The sequence below is a fragment of the Scophthalmus maximus genome, chromosome 7, assembly GCF_022379125.1.
Source record: "Scophthalmus maximus strain ysfricsl-2021 chromosome 7, ASM2237912v1, whole genome shotgun sequence".
NCBI classification, from domain to species: Eukaryota; Metazoa; Chordata; class Actinopteri; order Pleuronectiformes; family Scophthalmidae; genus Scophthalmus; species Scophthalmus maximus.
In genome coordinates this window covers 3607521-3629854 of record NC_061521.1, presented here as the reverse complement: position 1 = coordinate 3629854, position 22334 = coordinate 3607521, and the positions used below count along the sequence as shown (strand labels likewise).

At 43.1% G+C, this 22334-nt stretch overlaps 2 protein-coding genes across 8 annotated transcripts; both read right to left on the bottom strand.

The window, feature by feature from the left end:
- Positions 1 to 335: 335 nt before the first annotated feature.
- Positions 336 to 14794, bottom strand: deaf1 (DEAF1 transcription factor). Of its 5 annotated transcripts, none has more exons than XM_035642578.2 (14): positions 14245 to 14794; positions 13098 to 13192; positions 12511 to 12637; positions 12178 to 12327; positions 11194 to 11333; positions 11018 to 11083; positions 9982 to 10026; positions 8166 to 8289; positions 7747 to 7887; positions 3529 to 3818; positions 2429 to 2518; positions 2054 to 2152; positions 1870 to 1956; positions 336 to 846 (listed from the first exon to the last, which is right to left on the bottom strand). In XM_035642578.2, the coding sequence occupies exons 1-14, from the start codon at positions 14444 to 14446 to the stop codon at positions 745 to 747; spliced, it is 1758 nt and encodes a 585-aa protein (XP_035498471.1). In that variant the 5' UTR covers positions 14447 to 14794; the 3' UTR covers positions 336 to 744. The 5 variants fall into 5 exon arrangements, with proteins under 5 accessions (XP_035498471.1, XP_035498470.1, XP_035498474.1 ...); XM_035642577.2 differs by having other exon boundaries at positions 1870 to 1959; positions 14245 to 14792; XM_035642581.2 differs by having other exon boundaries at positions 1870 to 1959; positions 13098 to 13219; positions 14245 to 14382.
- A 1279-nt stretch (positions 14795 to 16073) lies between these two features.
- bet1l (Bet1 golgi vesicular membrane trafficking protein-like) lies at positions 16074 to 21917 on the bottom strand. 3 transcript variants are annotated; one of them, XM_035642583.2, is made up of 5 exons: positions 21834 to 21867; positions 20580 to 20633; positions 18812 to 18897; positions 18087 to 18143; positions 16074 to 17358 (listed from the first exon to the last, which is right to left on the bottom strand). In XM_035642583.2, the coding sequence occupies exons 1-5, from the start codon at positions 21850 to 21852 to the stop codon at positions 17191 to 17193; spliced, it is 384 nt and encodes a 127-aa protein (XP_035498476.1). In that variant the 5' UTR covers positions 21853 to 21867; the 3' UTR covers positions 16074 to 17190. The 3 variants fall into 3 exon arrangements, with proteins under 3 accessions (XP_035498476.1, XP_035498477.1, XP_035498478.1); XM_035642584.2 differs by lacking the exon at positions 20580 to 20633 and having other exon boundaries at positions 21834 to 21917; XM_035642585.2 differs by lacking the exons at positions 20580 to 20633; positions 21834 to 21867 and adding an exon at positions 19425 to 19850.
- Positions 21918 to 22334: the final 417 nt, after the last annotated feature.

The following is a 22334-nucleotide window of genomic DNA, read 5'->3' as shown; positions in this document are numbered from 1 at the left end:
GGTTTTAATTTAATATCATTTTCTATTTTATTGACGTGTTTGACCTTTTTTCTAACCAGGACGTCTCGGAAGATTCCAATCTGTTTATCCATCATCTATAACGCTTTATTCTTTAAGGGCCGCGGGGGGGGGGGGGAGCCAATCCCAGCTGACTTTGGGCGAGAGGTGGCTACACCCTCACTGGCACAGACAACCATTCACTCTCACATTTCACACCTATGGTCAATTCAACCTAACCCCAATCTGCATGTGTTTGGACCACCCATCAAGAGTTGATGTGACAGCAGAAAATGGTTTCGACCAAGTGACGGCAGCCACTAAGGGAACATCGGGAATAAAAAATATAAAATCTTTATGGCTTATAAATGTGAAATATATACATTTTGTCCACATGGTGTTCACGTGTGACAGTTTTTTCAGGTTTCCAGAAGCAGAAGTCTGACCATCGGAGCTGCAGCTCCGCTTAACGTCCACGTCATCAAACTGTCGACTGTGTTGAAGAGAGTGGGAAAACTCCCAACTTCTCTCTAGAGATAATAAAAAAGTCTTTGCAGTTTTCATACGAGCAGTTCATCTGTCGGGAGATCAAAGACCTTCTTCTCATGCTGCTCTGTGGGGAAGCTTTCACAATGAAAGCCCCTCTAAGGAGTCACTAAGCAGAACGCTCTTCTCCTAGCCCACACACGGACTTCCTGTCGGCTGCGGCCGAAGGCGGGGGTGACGCGAGGTCCAACTGCGACATCGTCATTTTACTTTGTCCATGTCGTATGCTGTGATCGGCTCCTCCTTCTGCATGACCACGCCCCCTGCTGACTGACAGCAGGTGTGCTGATGATCCTTCCAGTCCTGCGTAAGAATAAAAGGAAAAACTGATATGAGAGTCTCTTCACACACTCATAGTTTTCTATTCATACATTTCTTCGTGCTGATTGACAAATTTTCATTCTACTCATATCTCGACTAATATTCGAGGGAACTCCAGAGGAGGCGTTCAGACGAGCAAGCGGAGAGATGTTTTTAAACGCCTAGATGATAAGTTATGTTTGTGATGCAGAGGGGAACACACAGCTCAGCAGAATCAGCGATGACTGTATCAGAATTCATTTGTTTATTTTGTCCGTCATAAATCAGACTTTCGTGGCTCTAACAGCTCCTCATAATGTGCTTGACAAGTTCCTCAGCAACAGCGCTGCATGAGCAATACTTCACAATATATGTGTGCGAGTTGCATTAATAAAGGCATTATAGGACAATGTTACAGGACAGGGCTGGAAAATGTATGTATATTATGTAAATGGTGTATCGGTAAATATCACTATGGGATTATTAAGACATGCATTCATTCTTGCATCATATTTTTGCAAATAGAACTTTTGACCACTCAAGATACACATAAAAAAGTCATATTTGAAAAAAAAAAACAGCAGATGACAGACTCCAATATGTTCTCAGTTCACTTACTTGACCTATATTTCTCATATTAACTTTTAGGTATTTGGAGAGATTAGAGAACGAGGTGAATGTTTGTCTGTAGAAATGCAGAAGTTTGATTCATGATTACACTTGTTCATATATTGTTATCTGTCTTTCCTGATCCTGGCCAGGACACCCTTCAATCAGATTTTCTTTTTTTAGTTTAACCTTAGGAAATAAATACTTAAAGCCCCAGTGTGTAATTTTTGTAATTTTCTGGTGGCATCTGGTGGTAAAGTGTCAAACCGCAACCAACAGAGCACTTGACAGGGGACACTTTATGGTGGCGCACCGCTGATTCCATTTCCGGTTCCCGGCAGAGATGAAAAAAAACGTGACTGCGACGTCCTCTGGATGTTTGCGCAACAACTGTATTCAACACGACGGAAGTCTTACCTTTCTCTGACAGAAGGGGGAACAGTAGTTGACCTTGTGACAGCCCGTACACTCGCTCATCGCCACCCGGCCACAGTTCACACACATCTGCTGCAGAGGCAACACAGCAGAGCACATTTCACAACGTTACCTTCACAGACATGTCTGATAAGTGTGTGCGTGTGCGTGTTTGTGTGTGTCATACGTTGATGATGATCTCAGTAATCTCAGAGCTCCTCTTGACCTCGGGGTCGTCCGGCTGCTGAAAGGAAATGTGGTTCTGAAACGACTGACTGAAACCACACTGAACACACACGCGCACACACGCACGCACACACACACACACACACACACACACACACACACACACACACACACACACACACACACACACACACACACACACACACACACACACACACACACACACAGAGACAGACACACACACACAGACACACACGTGGTCAATAGGCAACTCAGCAATGCTCACCTCTTGTCTTAATGCTTAATACTGATGATTGTAAAACATAAAACATCTTTTTAAATACTTTAACATGGAAGTTTTTATATGAGACCACACCGCTGCATTAAGGATGATCATCGGCTGTGGCTCAGGAAGTAGAGCGGTCGTCCCTAAACCGGAAGGGCGGTGGTTCGATCCCTCTGATGGCTATGCCGGTAGTGTATGAGTGTGACAGGGAAAAAAGCGCGGTAAATAGCAGTGCTGAATGAATGGGTATGTACATGTGACTTGTAGTGTAAAAGGGATCATGGTTAAAAAAGATTAAAAACAATATTGAGATCACGATTATTAATTATGTCTGTGGAGATTCTCACTCATCCAGGTCATAGTTATCCACAAGGGTGTTACATCAGGAGCAACTGGACCTGGTTGTAGTTTCTTGAAGACGTTTGACCTTCATCCAAGAGAATGGATGTCTTCCCTCACTCCTCTAACAAACCATGTCTTCCCTGTCTAAAATATATGTATGTATATATATATATATATATATAATATGTATCTACATCTGTATAATGACACTTCTTTGTAGATACTGAAGAAGCTTCTTGGATGAAGGTGATACGTCTTCAAGAAACTACAACCAAGTCCAGTTGCTCCTGATTAATTTTAATTTTATTGCCCTTTCAAATTGTTCTTTATTTGAATTTTATGCATTATATATATACTTTTTGAAATGTTATTTTATTATAACTAATCATGATTTTTTTGTAACTATTATACTATTCTGAGGGTTTCAATATTTCCATTCTATCCTATTGTCATCTTCTCATTATTTTATCAAGTTGGTTTTAGTTTCCGTCATATGTAACATTAGTTATGGTATTTATTTAACCCTTCAGTTTATGTCTTTTTTTCATATGCTGCATTCAGTGTAATCTCTTCGATGTGCAGCACTTTGAGCTACATTTCTTGTATGAAAGGCACTATACATGTGAAGTTTATTATTATTAATATCATTCTAAATTCTGACAATATATGATTGTAGTAACTGTTTTGCTGTTTGGTTCCAACTTTGTCCTTGTCCTAGTATCAAATTTATCTGTAATTATTGAGTGTAATAATCATAATTTTGATCGATTCTGCTGATCTAAATGTCAGACTGTGTGTGTGTCTGTGTGTCTGTGTGTCTGTGTGCGCACGCGTCCGTTCGCTCTCACCTCCTTCCGGCCTCCCTGACCTTTGAACCCCGCCGTGTCCCCTGCAGAGCTCTTGGCCTGTTCGATCAGAGCCTTCAGCTGCTGGACGTTGCTCAGCAGCGTGTTGGCCATCTCCTCCAGGTAGAGCCACGTGTTCCTCTGGCCCTCGCCCGCCGCTGGACTCACCCCACCCACGGACCCCTCCTCCATACCGCCCACTAGTCCTGCCGACGGAGATGTCACCGCCGACACCTCCATCTTGGCCTGGAGGGGCTGGGGAGTCACGGCCAACGCTGGCAACGCCGTCAGCACTGAGAGAGAAGAAGAAGAAGAGAGACACACAGAGAGAATTTTTGAAACAATCTTCTGTTCTTTCATTCCAATTTTTGGACTCAAATATCCAGAGGACATTCGCCAGATGACAGGAAATGAGTGGACGATGAGCGACAAAATCCCTGATCAGACGCAAGCCAGGGGTACAGTATATCTCAGTTTAACCCTTTAACTGCTTCCTTCACTTGCACCTTTTCCTTTCATCTACGTTCTAACAACGCCGTTGGAAGACACCGGCAAGGATGCAAGGAAAAGATGTGAGGAGAGAGCAGAGCTGGATGAAAAGAAAGAAAAAATATATCTGATTAATCAGGATTTTCAATTGAATGATCCAATATTGATTCATTAAATCTTCACATCTGCACTAAATGTTATGTGTATGCAGAATGCATAAAATGTTTACTTTGTGAAAATCAAGTTTTTAAAATATGTGCAAAAAGAGGTTATATGAAGTCAAAAAGATACATACGAGTATATGTGAGAATAAAATAAACATTTTGTAGGAGAATAAAGTTGTAAATTTCCTGAGAAAAAAAGTTGTAATATTATGACAATAAAGTCGTAATTTTACGAGAATAAAGTCTTGATATTATGAGAATAAAGCCGTAATTTTTAACATTTTTTTAAACGCTTTTGCTCATTGGCCCAGACTGAAATACAGCTTCACAAAGTGGAACCGTTCTTCTGACATTTCAACACTAAAATAACACAGAGACCAAATTTACGACTTCAATCTCATAATATTTTGGCTTTACTCTGGTAAAATTATGACTTTATTATCATAATGTTATGACTTTTTTCTTGCAATATCACAATTTTTTTTCCTTGTAATAGTACGACTTATTACCATTCTCGTAATATTATGACTTTATTCTCAAAGTCTCAAATTTTTTCTCTCTCAATGTAGCCCTAGTACTTAGATATGTTATAACAGTCTATTAAATGTTTGGTTTGAAATGTGCCCACTGACAATTCACCAGGGCAAAAGTAAACCCAGAACCGGAGCTTCAGTTTGCTGTCACAAGAGAAACCCAGCAAATATTCATAACCAGATAAGCCTCACTAATGAGAAACGGAAGAGCGAAAGTGTCAAGCCTGCTGTGACACTTCCTGAGGTTTTACGTCAGTCCCAAGGTTCCGCCACCGGCAGCTCAGGATGCAGTTGTGGAAGCGGAGCGTGAAGAATCGAGCACAAGCAGGTGGTCCTAGCAGAACCAGGCCGGCGTGTGTGTGTGCATCCTCCGTGCGTCCACTCCTGACCTACATACACCAGTCTGTGAAATTATTCCTGCGGCGGTGGAGTCATTGGCTGAGCTCCACTGAGAATAGTCCAAAAATAACTGGACATCCATCTCACACTGTGATTTGACACGTCCCGATGAAAAGTGTGTGTACGTGTGTGTGTGTGTGTGTGTGTGTGTGTGTGTGTGTGTGTGTGTGTGTGTGTGTGTGTGTGTGCGTGTGTGTGTGTGTGTGTGTGCATGCACGCTCACAGGTAAATGGGAGGTCTTCAAGTAACAGTTTATTTTACTGGAAAATGTCCAAGTATTTTTCCAGGGAGCAGTGGTGTGTAACTTGTCTATCTTTAGAACATTTTCCTGCAGTGACTTGCGTCATTTTGCAGGATTGTGACAACAAGAGGAAATATTCAGTCGGTGCAATCGTTAGCAGGGGCATCATTTGCACTCGGAAATGGGGGAACATGTCTCCGAGCGCTGTTCTCTCTCCGTCCTGACACCATGATGTAGATGAGATGTGAGAGAGCAGCTGGTAAAAATGATGATTGTGCCCGTCTGAATGATCTACAATTATGCTCAGCGAGGACTGCTTTACAGACTTTTCTTTTCCCAAAGTTTTGCCTCAGGTTAAATACAGGCTGTCCTGCCTTACTGGTGGAGGTTGCGGGACTTTTTCAGGACAGGACAAGTATTTTTTATTTACGTTTGAGATTCTCCCAAAAAGATGGCAGAATCAACCATCACAGATAAAACAGTAAAGCACAGTATCATGTCTCTTTCAAGGAAACAAAAACGTGTTTTAAGTAGGGTCTGTGCACCAATACACATATTATTAGTATTACTATTATAATGATGGATTTATTAGTTTGTTTTATGGTACCATAATTATGATTGGTCCCCTCAGGTCAGAAAGCAAACCCACACCATTGGCTGGTAGAAACTAACTATCTTTGACTTCGGCTGTTCATACTCAGTTGGACAGAATTAATAGTTTCCACTGATTGTAAATGAAAGGTAATATGATAATAATAAAGTAACTGTGGAGCATAAACTTCACTTCAGTTGTAGCAGATGAAGTTGTTGTTTTTCTTCACGTTGAATTTTACTCTTCGCAATATCTTATATTATTTCCCTCCAGGATTTGAATCATTATTAATGCTGTCTTTTGATAAACTCCAGCGTGCTATGTATGCTGTGTGTTTCTGTCCTGAATCAAAGCGCCTCGTCTGTCTAAATATTTTTGTGTGAGCTGCTTGTAATTTTCTGTGTTTTGGTGGAGCTACGGCGGCAGAGGCTTTTTCAGCTCCCTCTTGCTGGAGATAAGAATAAATAAAGGCTTCAACAGCCTCATCGTTCATCTTCTCTTCGTCGAAAGAAGGAAAAGAAAAACTTCTGTGTCGATTTTTTACAGATTTATCGCGGGATTTAGTTTTGATCTGTAGATTGGAATTGAATACTCACTGAGGCTCAGGAAGCTTCGTTAACCTCAGGGTGAAGGACGGTGTGACGGTCGTAACAGCTGGATCACTGCTGTGTGTGTGTGTGCGTTTCCCAGTAGTCTAATGAAAACCCTTGCCAATCAGGACAGCCTGAATTTAACGCGTACGTGGGAGTGTTTTGACCGGGAGTCGGGTCCACCTAATGTAACTATAATTAACTGATTTTCTCAATTTCTATTACCAAGTTCTTCTAAATATTACACACCGTAGCTCTAAACTCGAGACCTTTTGTTTGACTTCTGGATTAAATATTATCAGTTTGTCTGTTTGTCAGCTGATGTCTGACCAATAATTTATCAGCCCCTGAGAACGTGGACAACTCAGATTTAGTGTTTCGGTGTTTGTCGCATCACTCGGTCAATGTGGCAGAGAGCAGATGTGGGACGATGTCTGATTGGTCCTTTAAAGAGGAGGTTATCATCAGGTAGGGAAACTGGGACGCTGGGCGGTGGGGACGCCCTCATTAGTCAACCAAAGAGCCGTCCTCTCCCAAGAGCTCATTACGGCAACACGACAGCCAATAGAAAAGCTCGACAGGATGATGGATAGGCTGCCGTGTAGCAGCAATGCAGGGGAGTTTGGGAAACCCCCTCTACAGATGATTTAGGAAGGGGAGCATGGATGTACTCAGAGAGCTGGGTACAATGACGCCACCCAGCCTTGCTGATAATTTGTCCCAGTGGCCACTCACGGTTTTGCAACAAAAATAAAATCCCCCGCGGTCCAAAAAATATTTTCCCCAAGAGGTGTTTATAGGTGCGAGTAGATAACATACAAAGTCAATGCAAAGATGCGACTAGACGCAAATTATTTTAGTCGTGCAACGCAAATGGCTCGAAGACGCAAAATTGGTGGCTGTCGCATCAGTCGCATGAGTTGAAATATTTGAACTCAAGCGAAATATTTGCATGACGCTTAGACGCGATAGATGATGCGATTATTTGACCAACAGGTCAAAACCCCAGACATATCCAGTTTACCATCATATAAGACTTAAACAAAAACATCTTCGTATTTGAGAAGCTGGAACAGTTCAATTTCTGCCATTGATGCTTGAAAGTGAATCGATCATTAAAATAGTTTATTTTTCAATGTCAGTCAACTAATCTAACATGGTCCACAAACGATGGACAGCAATTGGAATAAGTGACATGGGCGGTGGATGGTACCTGCTGTGCTGGCGAACACCTCGCTCTGTGCCGAACCCTCAGAGATGATGGCAGCAGCGGCGGCGTTGGCGTCAGCTGTCGGAGAGCGGTCAAAGGTCAAGGTGCCAGGGGCGGTGAACTGTCCTGACGGGGACACGGTGACTGTTGACGGAGGACAGACAAGCCAGACACATGAAGGCAAGGTTTCAAAAGTTTAGAAACTCCAGGACTTTCAATAACTTTTAATGACTGACTTGGATGAATTTTAGGGTCATTTACAAGGGGTCAAAGGACAAGAAATGCCTAACATGATAATTGGAGGACATTTTTCTGCCGTCACCATCCACCTTTTTTAAAACAAGCAGACGTGACTGAGAGCGCATGAACCTGTGATATCGACTGATCTAACAGACACGTCCGACAGAGGTCACCTGACGCACATGTGGTTCCAGGCGACAGCGTAATGTTTTTGGTGGAAGGAAGATCCTTTTTCAGCGGGATGACTGGAGGGTCCGTGTCCTTTTTCCGTCTCTTGTATGGGACGAAGAGGCGGACTGGACCGGTCTGAAGCGAACAGAGAGGAAACAGAGGCAAAGGGCTTTAGGAAGGCTTTACATCAAAAAAAAATACAGAGTTTGATTCAACTGATTCTTTTTTCTCAAAGTTTCAATAGCAATATGTTAAAGGGCCCATATTATGCCCCTTTTACACAAGTTACATTGGTTTTCAGGTGTGTGAACTACATGTCTTTGCCATTCCATGTCAAAACACCTCAAGGATCAAGCCACACAGCACCCTCCTCTTTCTGTATAAACAGCCCTGTGAGACTACGGTCGATTCCAGCGCTTTCCTGCTCACTCCTCGCCCCCCTCCCTTCGTGTTCCGCAAAGCTCCGCCTCGCACCTCCCCGCGTCTGCTGCCATGACAACAAGTCGCACGTAACAAGGCACATACACGATGTAGAGACCCGGGAGGCCCAGAACACGTTCTCCATAATTACACACAGAGCACAAGGGGCTGGGCGATAGAACGTTAACGATAGAACGTTAACAACATCCCGGCCGCGAGTCTAGCTCCGCCGCAAGCCGGGAGCCGCCGCAAGCCGGGAGCCGCGACCAGCAGCCGCAAGACGGGAGCCGCGACCGGCAGCCGCAAGACGGGAGCCGCGACCGCCGGCAGACGCGACCGAACGCCGGCAGCCGGGAGCCGCCGCAAGCCGGGAGCCGCGACCGACCGCCGGCAGCCGCAAGCCGGGAGCCGCGACCGAACGCCGGCAGCCGCGACCGACCGCCGGGAGCCGGGAGCCGCGAGCCGCGACCGACCGCCGGGAGCCGCGACCGACCGCCGGGAGCCGTGACCGAACGCCGGGAGCCGCGATCTGTTTTTCCGCACTTCAAGGGGGGAGGTGCTGCTCAGGTTGGGGGCGTGGTTGCCCCAGTAGCAGGAGTCAACTTATGTCACTTGACGCCCGGGCTGTGAATGGCTCGTTTACAGACCGTCTGCACGATCAACCCAAACCACGAATCAACGACTCATTGTTTTCTTTTCATTCTTCGTGGGCTGGCAGACACCCCAGATAACAAAATATACGTGGAGGCAGGCTGAAAAGGTGCCTGGAGCATAATATGACCCCTTTAAAATGTCTTCTTGTGTCCGACCATACTAAACCCAAATATAGTCAGATTTTAGTGATACTGAAAAGATAAAAAATCCTCACATTGGTGAAAGTGATTTCAGAGAATAGTTGGGAGATAAGTCGGAGGAGCTTGGGGATCAAACCTGCCCGGTAACTAATGGCTGACTCACTGATGTAAACTGTTGCTGTGCTCTACGGTAACAGAGACTGTAGTGAACTCACAATCTGTGCTGCACAGTTAATCATGACACTAAAACAACTAAGCATTAATATACGTAAAGATGAAGGCGAGGCTTTTTGTTGAATATTGTAAATGTACACGGTGAACTACTGTTGTAGTTTAGGATTACACCACACCTTGGCTTGAGTTAGTTTGAACTTTGAAGTCAAAGACCCTTGAAAATTGATACAATAAGATTTGATAATTCAGTTTTCAAAATAATGTGTCTCCTAACGTGCCGACGCGTGATGTTTACAAACTGCACTCGCAGTGTTGTGCGACCCGGGGCATTGTGAACAAAAGTCTGTAAGAGGGTGAGGGTCCAGGTACGGACCACGTGTTCAGAACAGGAGGGGAGGATGATGAACTCATAGAGACAGATTAACAAAATTAACTTTACCATACTGATGCTTTCTGCTACCACGGAGTCTCCATCCTTTGGACACTGAAGAGACAGAGAGGGACAGACAGTGTGAGAGAGAGAGAGAGAGAGAGAGAGAGAGAGAGAGAGAGAGAGAGAGACAGACCCAAACCAAGCTCTGCTGAACAGGTTGGTTGAACCAGGTTAACTTTGACCACAACATGATTATTTCTTCATTAATTGATTAACCCTTTACTTTATCAGATGGCAGCAAGCACCAATGTTTTGTCAGTTCGATTGAGTGTTTCTTCTGCCTGATTCAGTTTACAGTGACACAGAGAACAACCGAAAGTCATCACAGAAACTGGATCCAGATAGTGACACCACATATTTGAATCCCATCCTCAGACCTGCCCAGTTACATCTTTATTTTAAATTTGGATGTCAGATGGTTTGCTTTTCCACATTACGGCAACTTTTGGATTTGTCCTTTGTTGCTGGGACGAAGGAAATTATGATTTGGCCCTTCAGATCTTGGGCTGAGAAACTAGAGTCTGAGTCCGTCTTAAAGAAGTGAAACAAAGTGTGCGGTAAAGATGCACCACCAGTTTCGTTTGGGTGAGCCCACAACCGCAATCCCAATAATGATGAGATTTCTTTTAAACAACGCTACACTGAACAGAAGAAATTTTCACAGAATTAATACATTTGTATGAGGCTTTCATCACACAGGTAAGACTGTGTAACCAAAATATTATGTGGATAGGGAAAAAATGTATCAGCTTGATTGTAACAAATGAAATTACATTTGTTGTTCAGTCATAGTCTGCCCATCTGTGGTCAATCCATTAAAAACTGTCCAATAACTACAGAGGAAAAGTGTTCAAATGGCATCAAAATAAGAACTAGCCGACCCCAAACTATTTTCACCTGCCCATTCAAATAAAAAGCAGCTCAGTTGGGTGGAAAATGGCCCAATCTGGAGACAACCGGCAGGTACATTTTGGATATTTTACTGGAAAATGACTGAACTGAACATTGAGATATTATTAACACCCGAGCTAGAGAGACTCACCCCTGTCATGTCGTCACAGCAGGCTGCACAGGTACAGGAGGCAGCGTGGGGGTTCAGGATTCGTTCCTACACAACACACGCACACGAGTATGGTGTAATACCGTGTATTGCTGCAGTAGTACCAGTAGTAGTAGTAGTAGTACTGTGTTACTACAGAGGTATCAGTGCAGTAGTACCTGTATGAGGCAGAGCAGAGGTCTGCCAGCGTATCTGATGCTCCTCTTCCAGTCTTTGCTGCTCGCTCTTCCTGACATACCTTCAAACTCCGTGGGGGTGAACCACTGCTGGTTGTGTTTGATGCAACGACCTTTACCCCCTGAACACAGCACAACACAACACAACACAGTCAGTGTGGGTAGCAACAGGACAAATTACCCAATAACTAAGAGAAATTACAGGCAAAGTCGAACGCATGCTCTCTAAGACAGTTTGAGGAGACTGACAGGTGGATGGATACTTCTGTCAGCACTGCAGACTGGTTTTGCGTCTTCCTACAGTTTTATCTCAAGTGAGACAAAATTGTCTTTCACTCTGACAGCTATTTTGTAAAAGTAATAATTTACCTAAAATACTCATGCTAGAACATACAGTATATACACTTTTACAAGGCACATGTTGAACACTACTTAGTCCTTTTAAAAAAGAAAAAATTGTCAGTATATGGTAAATGCACTGTAATTGCATAGCACTCTTCTAGTCTTATCGAACCACCCAAAGCACTTTACAGTAGAATTCACATTCACACATTCATAAACACATACAAGCAGCACTTTTATATGCAGCGCTTTCACTATCACACATCATTCGTACACTTGGGTACGTAGACTGGAGGAGCCATGGATCGAACCATTGACCCTCTGGATAGTGGACGACCCTCTCTACTGCCTCCTGAGCCACAGCCGCACGTGTGTCCCACTGTGGTAAATCTTGCATGAAAAGAAAAATCGGAACCTTCATGGAGGAAAAACGGAGTGGTACACACCACTGGTTCAGCCTGAGATGAGGCTAGGCCTGAAAACTAACTTCACCGGGACCTGGTTCATCTGGAGGGAAAACTATCAGTTGAAACTAAACCAGACAATAAACCTGTTGTACTGAAGAATGCCTGGTTTAACTGTGTTGCTGTGTGAAACTGTGCTGAGTAAAGGTGCGTCGATCACCTGATCCCAGTCGGTTCTTGTAGAGGACTCCGCTGGTGTTTCTACAGCGGACCGGCAGCTCGCTGTTGTAGACCGAGGGGTCCCAGTTGTACTTTGAGCAGGAGCCTTTGTCGTGGGGAGGAGTCAGTGGGGCGGACGTGATCCGTGGACCTAAGAGGGTGCACAAGGCAGGATGAAATTACAGATCAACGTCAGAGAGACCAAAGTTCAGGTTTTTATATTTGTTTTTTTTAACAACGTGTTCGATTTGGACACCTCAGAGACTTTTCCAGTACACACACACACACGCACGCGCAAGCACGCACCCACCCACCCACACACACACCCACACACCTGGTGCGATGGCGGTGGCTGACTTGAGGCCGGCAGCCTCCACAATGCTGCCATCGGTGTGAACCACAATCAGGGTGGCTTTCTGGGAACTGAGACCCTCACCCAGCTGGAGGGTCGTCCTCCCACTCTGAAATAAAAATAAAAACAAACACACACACACACACACACACACACACACACACACACCCACACGCAGACACAGACACAGACAGACAAATGTTTTATGCAGAATATTCAGGTGCAGGTTATCTGTAACACACTAGTTTAACCAGCAGATGACAGTGTGTGCTGTTTGACTTAAAGCTTTAGGTACCTTTTAATGATTCACAAAGCTTCATTACACCATCATTATTACCTCACGGTAAACTACACAATAAGGCTGGAACAAATGATCATTTTCATTCTCTATTGATCCGCTGATAATTTCGTGGATTAATCATTCACAAAATGTCACATCCAACATCTCCCAAAGTCCAAAACACAAAGACATTCAGTATAGATTGAGAAAACAGGCCAACTGGAACTGAAACATCTTTGAAAAGGGATCATGTGCGGTAGCGTAACCATCAGTGTGTGAGTTGATCTACCAGCAGTTCAGGGAGGCTTCCCGACGTCGCGACAGTAGTGGTGAAGACGTTGTCCTCCGCAGCCTGAACATCCCCCACCGTCATGTCTGTCACCTCTGATCAACAAGGAGAGATTCAAATATCTGATCATCACACACACCCACCCACACACACACACACGTCCAGATTAGCAGCAAAGCTACCACAGTTCACCTGTAGGATGAGACATGCAGTTAGAATATCACAGGCACACTGGAAGAGGGCTTTCGCAGGGCATGATGGGAATCAATGAATATCACCACAATCAGAAAACATTGTTCTGTTTTATCCATCTGGAATTGCATGCATCTGCGTAAGCAAAAACAGTGGACATCTCGAATTTCTCAGCTGAGTGGTCAACATCCTCAATCTGACGCATCATTTCACGTTCACTTGAATGTCACATGATCACTACTGAAACTTGTGTAAGCTATTGATTTATTTCCCACAGCAGGCTTGGCCAGTCGCTCGTGAAGTCTGTCCACCGGTGACGCCGCCTGACCAGCTGAGGCTGTCCCCCGCCGAACTACGTTCAACATCTGAAATATTAACGCGGAAGAGCGGGCAGAGATACATTCGACTACAACTAAATACACGAGTCTGCGTGCGTCAGACTTAACGCGAACTGCTCTTTAATTCGGCCCGCATGTTGTTCATCAAATCACTCGAATTTGACACAAAATATAGACTTTAAAAGTGTTTCACGGCGCCCACCAGTGACACTGTGGTGGGCGTGTGAACCAACTGTAAAAGTTGGAATAGATTCTTATGAATGGATTAATTATCTCTTTTTTTTCTGCTTCAACTGTATCACGATCAAAAATGTGTAAAGGGAATGCGCACGCTGTGGTGTATATATGTAAGTCGTCGATATGTTGCAAAGCTTTAAATTGTACAATAATTAGACGGGGGTTGGAGCATTTATGTAATCCCGCTTGTTTATTGTAGACCTGCAAGTTTCACGTGAGAATCAATGCTGCTCCACGTTTACCGATGAAGGGTCGAGCACTAAACAGCGTTCGAGTCTGTGATCACTTCGCTAACCACCAGCATTGTGTTTCACTTTGAGTTTTAGCGCCACCACCCAGCACGGCAGCGGCCTGCTTGCTAGCTTAAAGCCCGCCCTCACCCGCGAACGCCGCTTCGGCCTCGTCCGGGTTCGGCGGGGACTCGGCTCCCATGTCGATGTTTCCCGGTTCCGCCATCGCTGCCATCGTGGCGACTTCGGCCTCCGACTCGGTATCCGAGCCCGCTCCCTCCAGCGGCGTGGGCTCGACGAGGGGCGGTTCATCCAGCCCGAGCGCCTTCGTGGCCGAGTCCGCCTCGTCCATTCTTGCCGCGGACCGACAGGAGCCGAGTGAGACCGAGCGGCGGCGGCGAATGAGCGGCGGGTCCGGGTCCGACTCCGAGCGCAGCCGAGCAGCCGAGCCTGGCACGAAGGGGAGGAGCGCCGCGGGGTTCGTGGGACCGTGAAACGATGATCGCTAATAATCTGCGGTATTTCCCCGCTCCCCGAAATTAACGTAAATCGCCAAATAATCCTGGGAGCGACGCGGAGAGACGGAGGCGGCCCAACTGTTTTCTTTCTTTCTCGTTGAGTCAAGGGATGCGATGCGCCGAAGACTGCCGGAAAAACCCGAAGCGCTACCAACAGCGCCCAGTACTACACACATGCAGAAACGAACACAGCGGACAGAGACGGGGGCCAGACACTCTGAATTTACACTCAATTTATTACTTGTCGGATTTTTATATTTAATACCCCAGACGTTCCCATTTTTAAAAAAAAAAATTAACTTTGCTTTGTAAATACGTTAGTTAATGTTTATGTGCCGAAAAGTAGAGCTGACTGCCTGAAAGTTGCAAATGTAATATTCGCCCGAAATAAAATGTGTACACGGTTTAACATGGACGTAGTTCTTTCAAGCTGATTCGGTTTAGTGCGCAATAAAGTGGAAATAAAATTGTTTTCTAAGCCTGGAGCAATAGAACTGAGAATTTGATTTGGGGCCCCCCACCACCACTGATGCCAATGCTTGATCTTTTTTGCACCACTTCTGTAAATCTAACACACCCATTATCAATTGAATTGATGGAAACTGTGTTGCTTACATTATATGTCAACCTTTAAGCTCCTTTGTCTTTTTAATCTTAAAGGTAGCCAACTCACAATAGTGGTCCAGAGTTAAATTTGCACTTTAATATTCAGAGCGACACAGTACTGAGTGGAATCTAGCTGTCGTCATATTTTCTTAGCTAACGTTAGCTGAAGATACCCTGACTGAACCGAAGGCTTGTTTGACGGCTATCTGGCCGGTGAATGTTTATGGTAAAATAGTGAAATTAGTCATACATGTCCCTTTTTTTGTGACATTGCCTTCATCTTTAACTTTATAGGCTACTGCCTTTTCCATCAACTGTCTGCCTGACTATGATTGTATCGTGCCTATAGTTCACATTGGGCATGGGGCCCCCCTTGATGGCCATGGGGCCCCTAAGCAGCCGCTTAGTTCACTTATGCCTTGGGCCGGCCCTGAGTGTTTTTACAGTATTTTTTAAAATTGGTGTAATCACACTGGACTGTACCTTTAGACCACAAAGGCATACATGCAGCACGACGAATGACCAATTATGCATTTCCCCATCACTCAGTGCTTCCGAAATGCTGGTTTCCACCTTGTGTCCAACAGTAACCATGAGTGATATGGTTGTTAAGCTTTTTCAGTCAAAATGACGCTGACGTGATGTAGTGTTGTAGTCTGGCGGAGGTTTATATTGAATTATACTTTATTCTCATTTAGCTATCAAAACTAAAATGACGTCTGTAAGAGTCCCCATAAATATTTTATGACATTCTCATATAGAAGAGCGAATCATAAGTTAATGCCAGTATACCTCACGTGATGCCCAGAGCCGTAATGAATCGTGTAAAAAAGAAGCAATTTTATGTCAAACAAATTCCACAATTAAAACCATTTATTGCAAATGTATTAATAATATGCAACTTCTGCTGAAGTTTATCAGCATCATGAGTGGGAATGTTTTATTTAATTTTACTCCCCAAGTCTCTTTCACCAACTGAGGAATAAAAAAACAAAAAATGTAAATATACACAAAATGTCTGTGTAAACCATGAACATGAAAGATCCCAACATTTAATATTAATGATAAGAAGGGGAATGGGCTGAGCCACATACAAACATTGAACTGAAGCCCACGTTGTTTGTGTGTGTGTGTGTTTCCCCGTCTCCTGTCAATCAACTGCAGCCACTTGTGAACATCTCACAATGTCAAACCATCACCTGCTTCATACCACTTCCAGTGGATTAAAATATATATTCTTACTGCTACAAAACAAAACTTAAAAACGTTGCTGTTGTGCTGATGGGAAATAATAAAATTACTTCTACTTGTGGCTTTAATCGACTCTGACCTCTGAATATCACTGTTGATTTAACTTAGCAAAGAAACACAACTTCATTATATGACCTTTCTGTAGCTGTCACCGTTAAAGATTGAAATTTATTGCGTTTATTTTTGGCGCTGTGAGTTCCTCCTTCATTTCTTCTGCACACTGCTTTAATGTGTAAAGTGTAACATCTACAGCATGGTCACATTTCAAGTTTTTTAACTGAGACAGCTACTCTTTAATGAAAGTTTGTCGTAACTGACAGGTTCATCAGCCAATCACTCGGCTATGGCGGGTATCTTCCCCACCTGCATTCAGGCTCTGCCCTCTTTATGGCCATGTAAGGACTTCCCGACTGGCTACAGAAAAGGTGAATTCAGTGCCAAGCACATAACCCTGTCCAGGTGTGTCCTTTTTTTTTTTTTCTTAGTCGTTGCTATGATCAATACTGCTGCTGTTTCCGACACCGCTTGCTGGTCTGTTGCAACGATTTAAAAAAAAAAAGACTCTGTCCGTTTCCCATTTGTTTTCTCAATTTGGTGTAGAATAAAAAGTCTTTCTCCTGCGCAGGAAACCAAACAGGGATGATATAAATCAGTCAGATATGGCATCAGAGTCAGAAGGCTCCACATCGGGGACCAGCTCCTGGCTGATCTGGTTGTCGCGTCAGCGTTGAATCCTGGAGACCAGGTAGTAGAGCAGGAAGAAGCCCAGGACCAGGCCCCCAGAGACGTAGCAGAGGATGCGACGATTGTCTCTGCTGGATCGGACCATGGTGGAGAAACGCTTCACGCTGCCGCTCAGCAAGCCTGTCACACTCAGGAAGTTCGAGTCCTGAGAGGAAAAGGAGCAGAAGAAGGAAAAATTATTCATCTTAATAATTTTCACAGAGTGAAAGGGACTGAACACAAAAGCCGACATATATTTGTGATAACCAAATATTTAAGAGTGACTTAACATCCCATTTTAGCTAGAACATACCCCCCCTCACATTTTCAGAAAAAATAATGGTTAAATCCTGAAGATTCATGTGGATGTGTCAATTTTAAGGAAGCAACTAACAATCATTTTCATTATCAGTTAATCTGCGGATTCGATTCTGGATTAAATGATTAATTGTTTGGTCTGTCCACATGTCAGTATATAGTGAAAATGACAATGTTCCCAATGTACACAATGTGTAAAACAAGTAAGAAAGGAAGACAGGACAACTGAAAAGCAGCAAATATCTGAGGCTGCAACTGGAACGTTTCTTATTTTTGTTCTGGAAGTGACAGAACAATTAGTTATCGAAATCTGTTTATTGAGAAATGAATTGTTTTATTCTTCTTTTATTCTAATTCAGATAGTTTTGTTTTGTTATCATTCAACAACTACATTTCGCATGAGGCTCAGACGCATGAGGTGCCAAAAAAGAAAGAAGAAAAGAAAGATAGAAAACAAAAAGACAAGTTTTCAGATTCATAAAAAACAGCTCTTTCCAAGGTCATGGCGTGTAAATGAAATCAAAAGCAAAGGTTTATTATATTTTCCATGTAGTTTTACAGATCAGACAGACTCACCATGTTGTCCAGATACTCGTTCTGATCCTCAGCTTCTCTGTCAACGTCGTACGCCAGCTGTCAGACACAGACGGGACTCGGATGAGCAGGTAGGATTGGAAGAGTGTTACACTACACTATAAGTTTCTTGGTTTCATTTAGAAAAGAAATGATTGAATGACGTAAAATGAATCTTTACATCATCTCGGGGTCAGACAACAAGACAGAAGAGAGAACATGGAAGCAAATTTTGAGAGGGGGGGTACATTTAACAACAGAAGGTCCACAACAACAAAACAGAAATGTCTGCGTATTTCTGTAGCCCAATCTGTACAGCATACCACACCATCTGTTCTGAGTAGGGCTTGATTATTTTCATAATCGATTAATCTGTAGATTATTTCCTCGATTAATCGATTAGTTGTTTGGTCCATAAAATGTAAAAAAAATGTTGATCGTGTTTCCCAAACCCCAAGATGATGTTTTGTTTTGTTCACACACCAAAGATATTTAGTTTACTGTCATAGAGGACAGAGAAACCAGAAAATATTCACATTGAAGAAGCTGAAATCAGAATTGTGACTTTCCTTCCTTCATAAAAACTAACTGAACCGATTCATCGATTATCAAAATAGATGGCGATTACTAATCGATTAACTGTTGCAGCTCTAGTTCCAAGACAGTGTGGACACTCATCAAATGTTGAAACTGTTGGATGAAGAAACTAAATGTGTGGGATGGCTCACAGATTTCAGTCTGGAGACTTTGGCGGCCAGGTTCTCAGCCAGTCGCTTGTTTTCAACATCGAGGAGGTCGTCCACGGAGCCATGAGCTGGAAACACACAAAACACACGGGGTTGGAAAAGAAACAATGGTACGAGTGCTGAACTTTGGGGTTGGGAAGCCCGTTTACGGATCCATCACTATGTTTCTGTGTTAAGTCGTCAGTAGGCTCTGTAGGTGAGATCATCCTTCTCATTGACAAAAAGTGAAATTGATGATTAAATGTGAATGTTAGCCTCTTTTAACACTCTGTAATGTGTCCATCCGTGTCTGAAATTGTTTTCATCAGCTGCATGGTTTGCTCACAATCTCCTAGAAAGAGCCCCGTATGTAACTTTGGTTTTTCAGGAAGGTTTTGTGGCGGCAATTTCTAGGACAAGAGAGAAACAAAGTGGATTCTTGTACTTCTCCAAGTTTAATTCAGCGTCAAGTATATCAATCTCAAGTGCATGAGATGTGTAAATGAGTACAGAGCTCAGGAAATGTCTGGTGAGTCACATATTGCCATGGCTTTCGGTACTAGAACTGCATCTCAGAGGATAGTGTTCTGTCTTTGGATATTAAATGAACACTTACAGAGACCCTGAGTGTACTTGCAGAGAAGTAAAACATGGTTCTTCTTCACCTTTTGTCCAGAAGAATACATAAGATCTGGAAATGTCCCAGGACAGTTTCCATGGAAAATGGAGGAATTCATTCCAATTAACTGGTTGCGAACCTGCAGTGTAACATGCTCAGAAAATGTCAAATTTGTCTAAAGAAAATAAACGTATTCAACAAATAAATAAATTCATTTTGGTGTTTAAATTGTTTTTTACAAACAATATGAATCCATTAGTACTTTAAAAATACCTCTCCTAATAATTAAAACCTTCTTGAACTTTACATAATACCTATGGTATAATTTCTTCTTTCTACTGATGTTAAAAGATGAAACAATTTTCAGTGAAGGTTTGTATAGGAGCTTGAGTCGTTCTCTCAAAAGCATGTGGCCAAGGGTGCCCGAAGCTTCGTTTCACATACACCTCTCATTCGTTTCACATACACCTCTCATTCGTTTCACATACACCTCTCATTCGTTTCACATACACCTCTCATTCAAAGGTTTAAAAATGTGTGGCAACACTCATGGGTTTGTTTGTTTATTGCTTTGTGTTGAAATGTGCGTTGTACTGCGAGAGTTAGAAGCTACAGGGCAAATCACCATGGTAACCTGCTCCGGAGCAGGTTAAGTTCGAGATGAGCGATCAAAGCCAGTGACCAGTCCAACTACTGACCAATCAGATCGCTGGAAATCCAGAGTCATCATTCTACACGTTCCTGACTGGGACTGGGTGAATTTAGAGTTATGTGGCAAATATTAAACCGCAGCAGATATTGAGCTTATCAGTGACCGCCCACTTTACGAACACCTACGGTTCCAGAAGTGAATTTCCAATTCACTCACACCATTGACATTTCATAAAAAAAGGAAAGAGTTTTAAGTCTAGGTCCAAGCCAATAAACCACGAGATAAATTAAAATACATTTTATTCGGAGCAAAAAAAATTTGGAAAACGAAGGAACAATTTGAGACTGTGCTACTCATCCCATAAACCATTGCGAATGCCTTTCCAACGACTTCCAACCAATCAGAGATGTCGATGTTACATCATAGGATTGTGGGTAGTGTAGCACTTTTCAATGATATCGCAAATCAAACCTTTTTTCTTCTTAAAACAAGGTTGATACCTGATATCTCCTCTGCTTCAGCAGCAGAACCAGTCTGATGTCCCTTGAGCTTCTCTTCATCATAGTTTGATCATCGTCAGACAAAAAAAGGGCAAAAATATTCACTCATTATTAAACTTGATAGATCCCTGTTCTTAATTACATATTCAAACTGACCTGCACGTATCAGCGTTTCTTTTCGTATCACATTAAAAACTTTATTGATTATGGTTCTGACTGCATCGCTTGTAATAAACGACTAGGTTTGACTGATACAGTTGATATATCCGGCTTCGTAGTACATGTTATTCAGAAAGATCAATGTTTGTTTAAGTCAAACCAGACTACGAATACATATCCTGGGTACGTTGAACTCGCGTCGTAGTACAGGCCTGCAGATTCACACTTAAATCGTGTGTGTGTGTGTACACACATACCTGCATTCATTAACTTCCTCCATTAATGAGTTGTATTTGTTTACAAACAGGAACTTTGTCAAAAATCCACAATGCAAAATATTATTTTGAATGTTTGGATGAGTATGCAATGGAACAGATGAAAATAAATTGTATTTAATCATAACTTGATCCATTCATTCATCTATCCATTCATTTATTTATTTTTGCGTGGAGTTTCATGTATTTGGCTTTACCCGACTTTCACCAGCAGAGGTCCTCGTCGAGCTCCGACTTTAAAAGCTTCGAGTGATGAACCTTTTTTTTCTCGATTCACACTTTTTCCGAAGCTTCACTTCGCCATTATTACTGTCCTTACACATATTATGGAAGATACACACTGGTATCATGATGTGCATTTGAGGAGAAGCAGGCCATGAGCTGTCGGAGGAAGTGTCCACGACCACACACAGTCTTTTATAGCTTTTCCTTTCGGTCGTTTGCAGCAGCCTCGCCAACTCCGTCAGCCAATCGACAACACACGAGTTCGTCCTCTCGCCGCTGCATATTAAATCATTTTTTTCTTCACACATTAACCGCTTTAAAAGTAAAACCTTTTGCGTTCACAGCGGTAGCAGAGGTGTTTACTGTCAGGGCAGCTAGCCGCTACGCTCCCCGGCTAGTAGCCAGCTAGCCGCTACGCTCCTCGGCTAGTAGCCTTTTGGCTAAGTTAATGTGCTCGTTTAAAATTGCAGAGTCAGACCTCGAACGCACCACTGACGTCGAGGTTAGCTCAGACGTTCGCCCCGAGCTGCTGCAGCAACTCTACACGGCCGATGTCTGACTATTAACTAGTGAATACGTGTCCAGAAAAACTTACCTCTGTTCCACTCCGCCATGTTGGAGAGTGTGACGTCACGATCAGCTGTTGACAGGCGCCTTTTGGTAGACACACGTGACCTCCAGCTGATCGCCATTGTTATTGTCTTCTTCTGATGATTATTCATTTTTCCGACCCACGTCGGATTCTCCCGCGCTAAAGCCAGGAAATCACAATTTAATGTGACAGGTTTAAACAAAAAGCCCAACATTTCAGAGCCGACCTTCAAACATCTTTTTTTTAATTGTCTTATATTTCGAATTTTAAGCTTTACAAAATATGTGCAGTCTTCATTATCATGATTACTATTATTACAAAATGTTGTTTGGTGCATGACCTATAAAATGTAGCAAAGGGGCTTTTGTTTGTTTTGTTCATTTATTTATTATTCAAAGAAAAAAATGATGATATGTGACTCTAAATAAGCAATAATACATGGGAGACAAAAGGGGGCTGGGGGGGGCAGTCACCATTTGCAATGTGAGGTCTACTGAGAAAGTA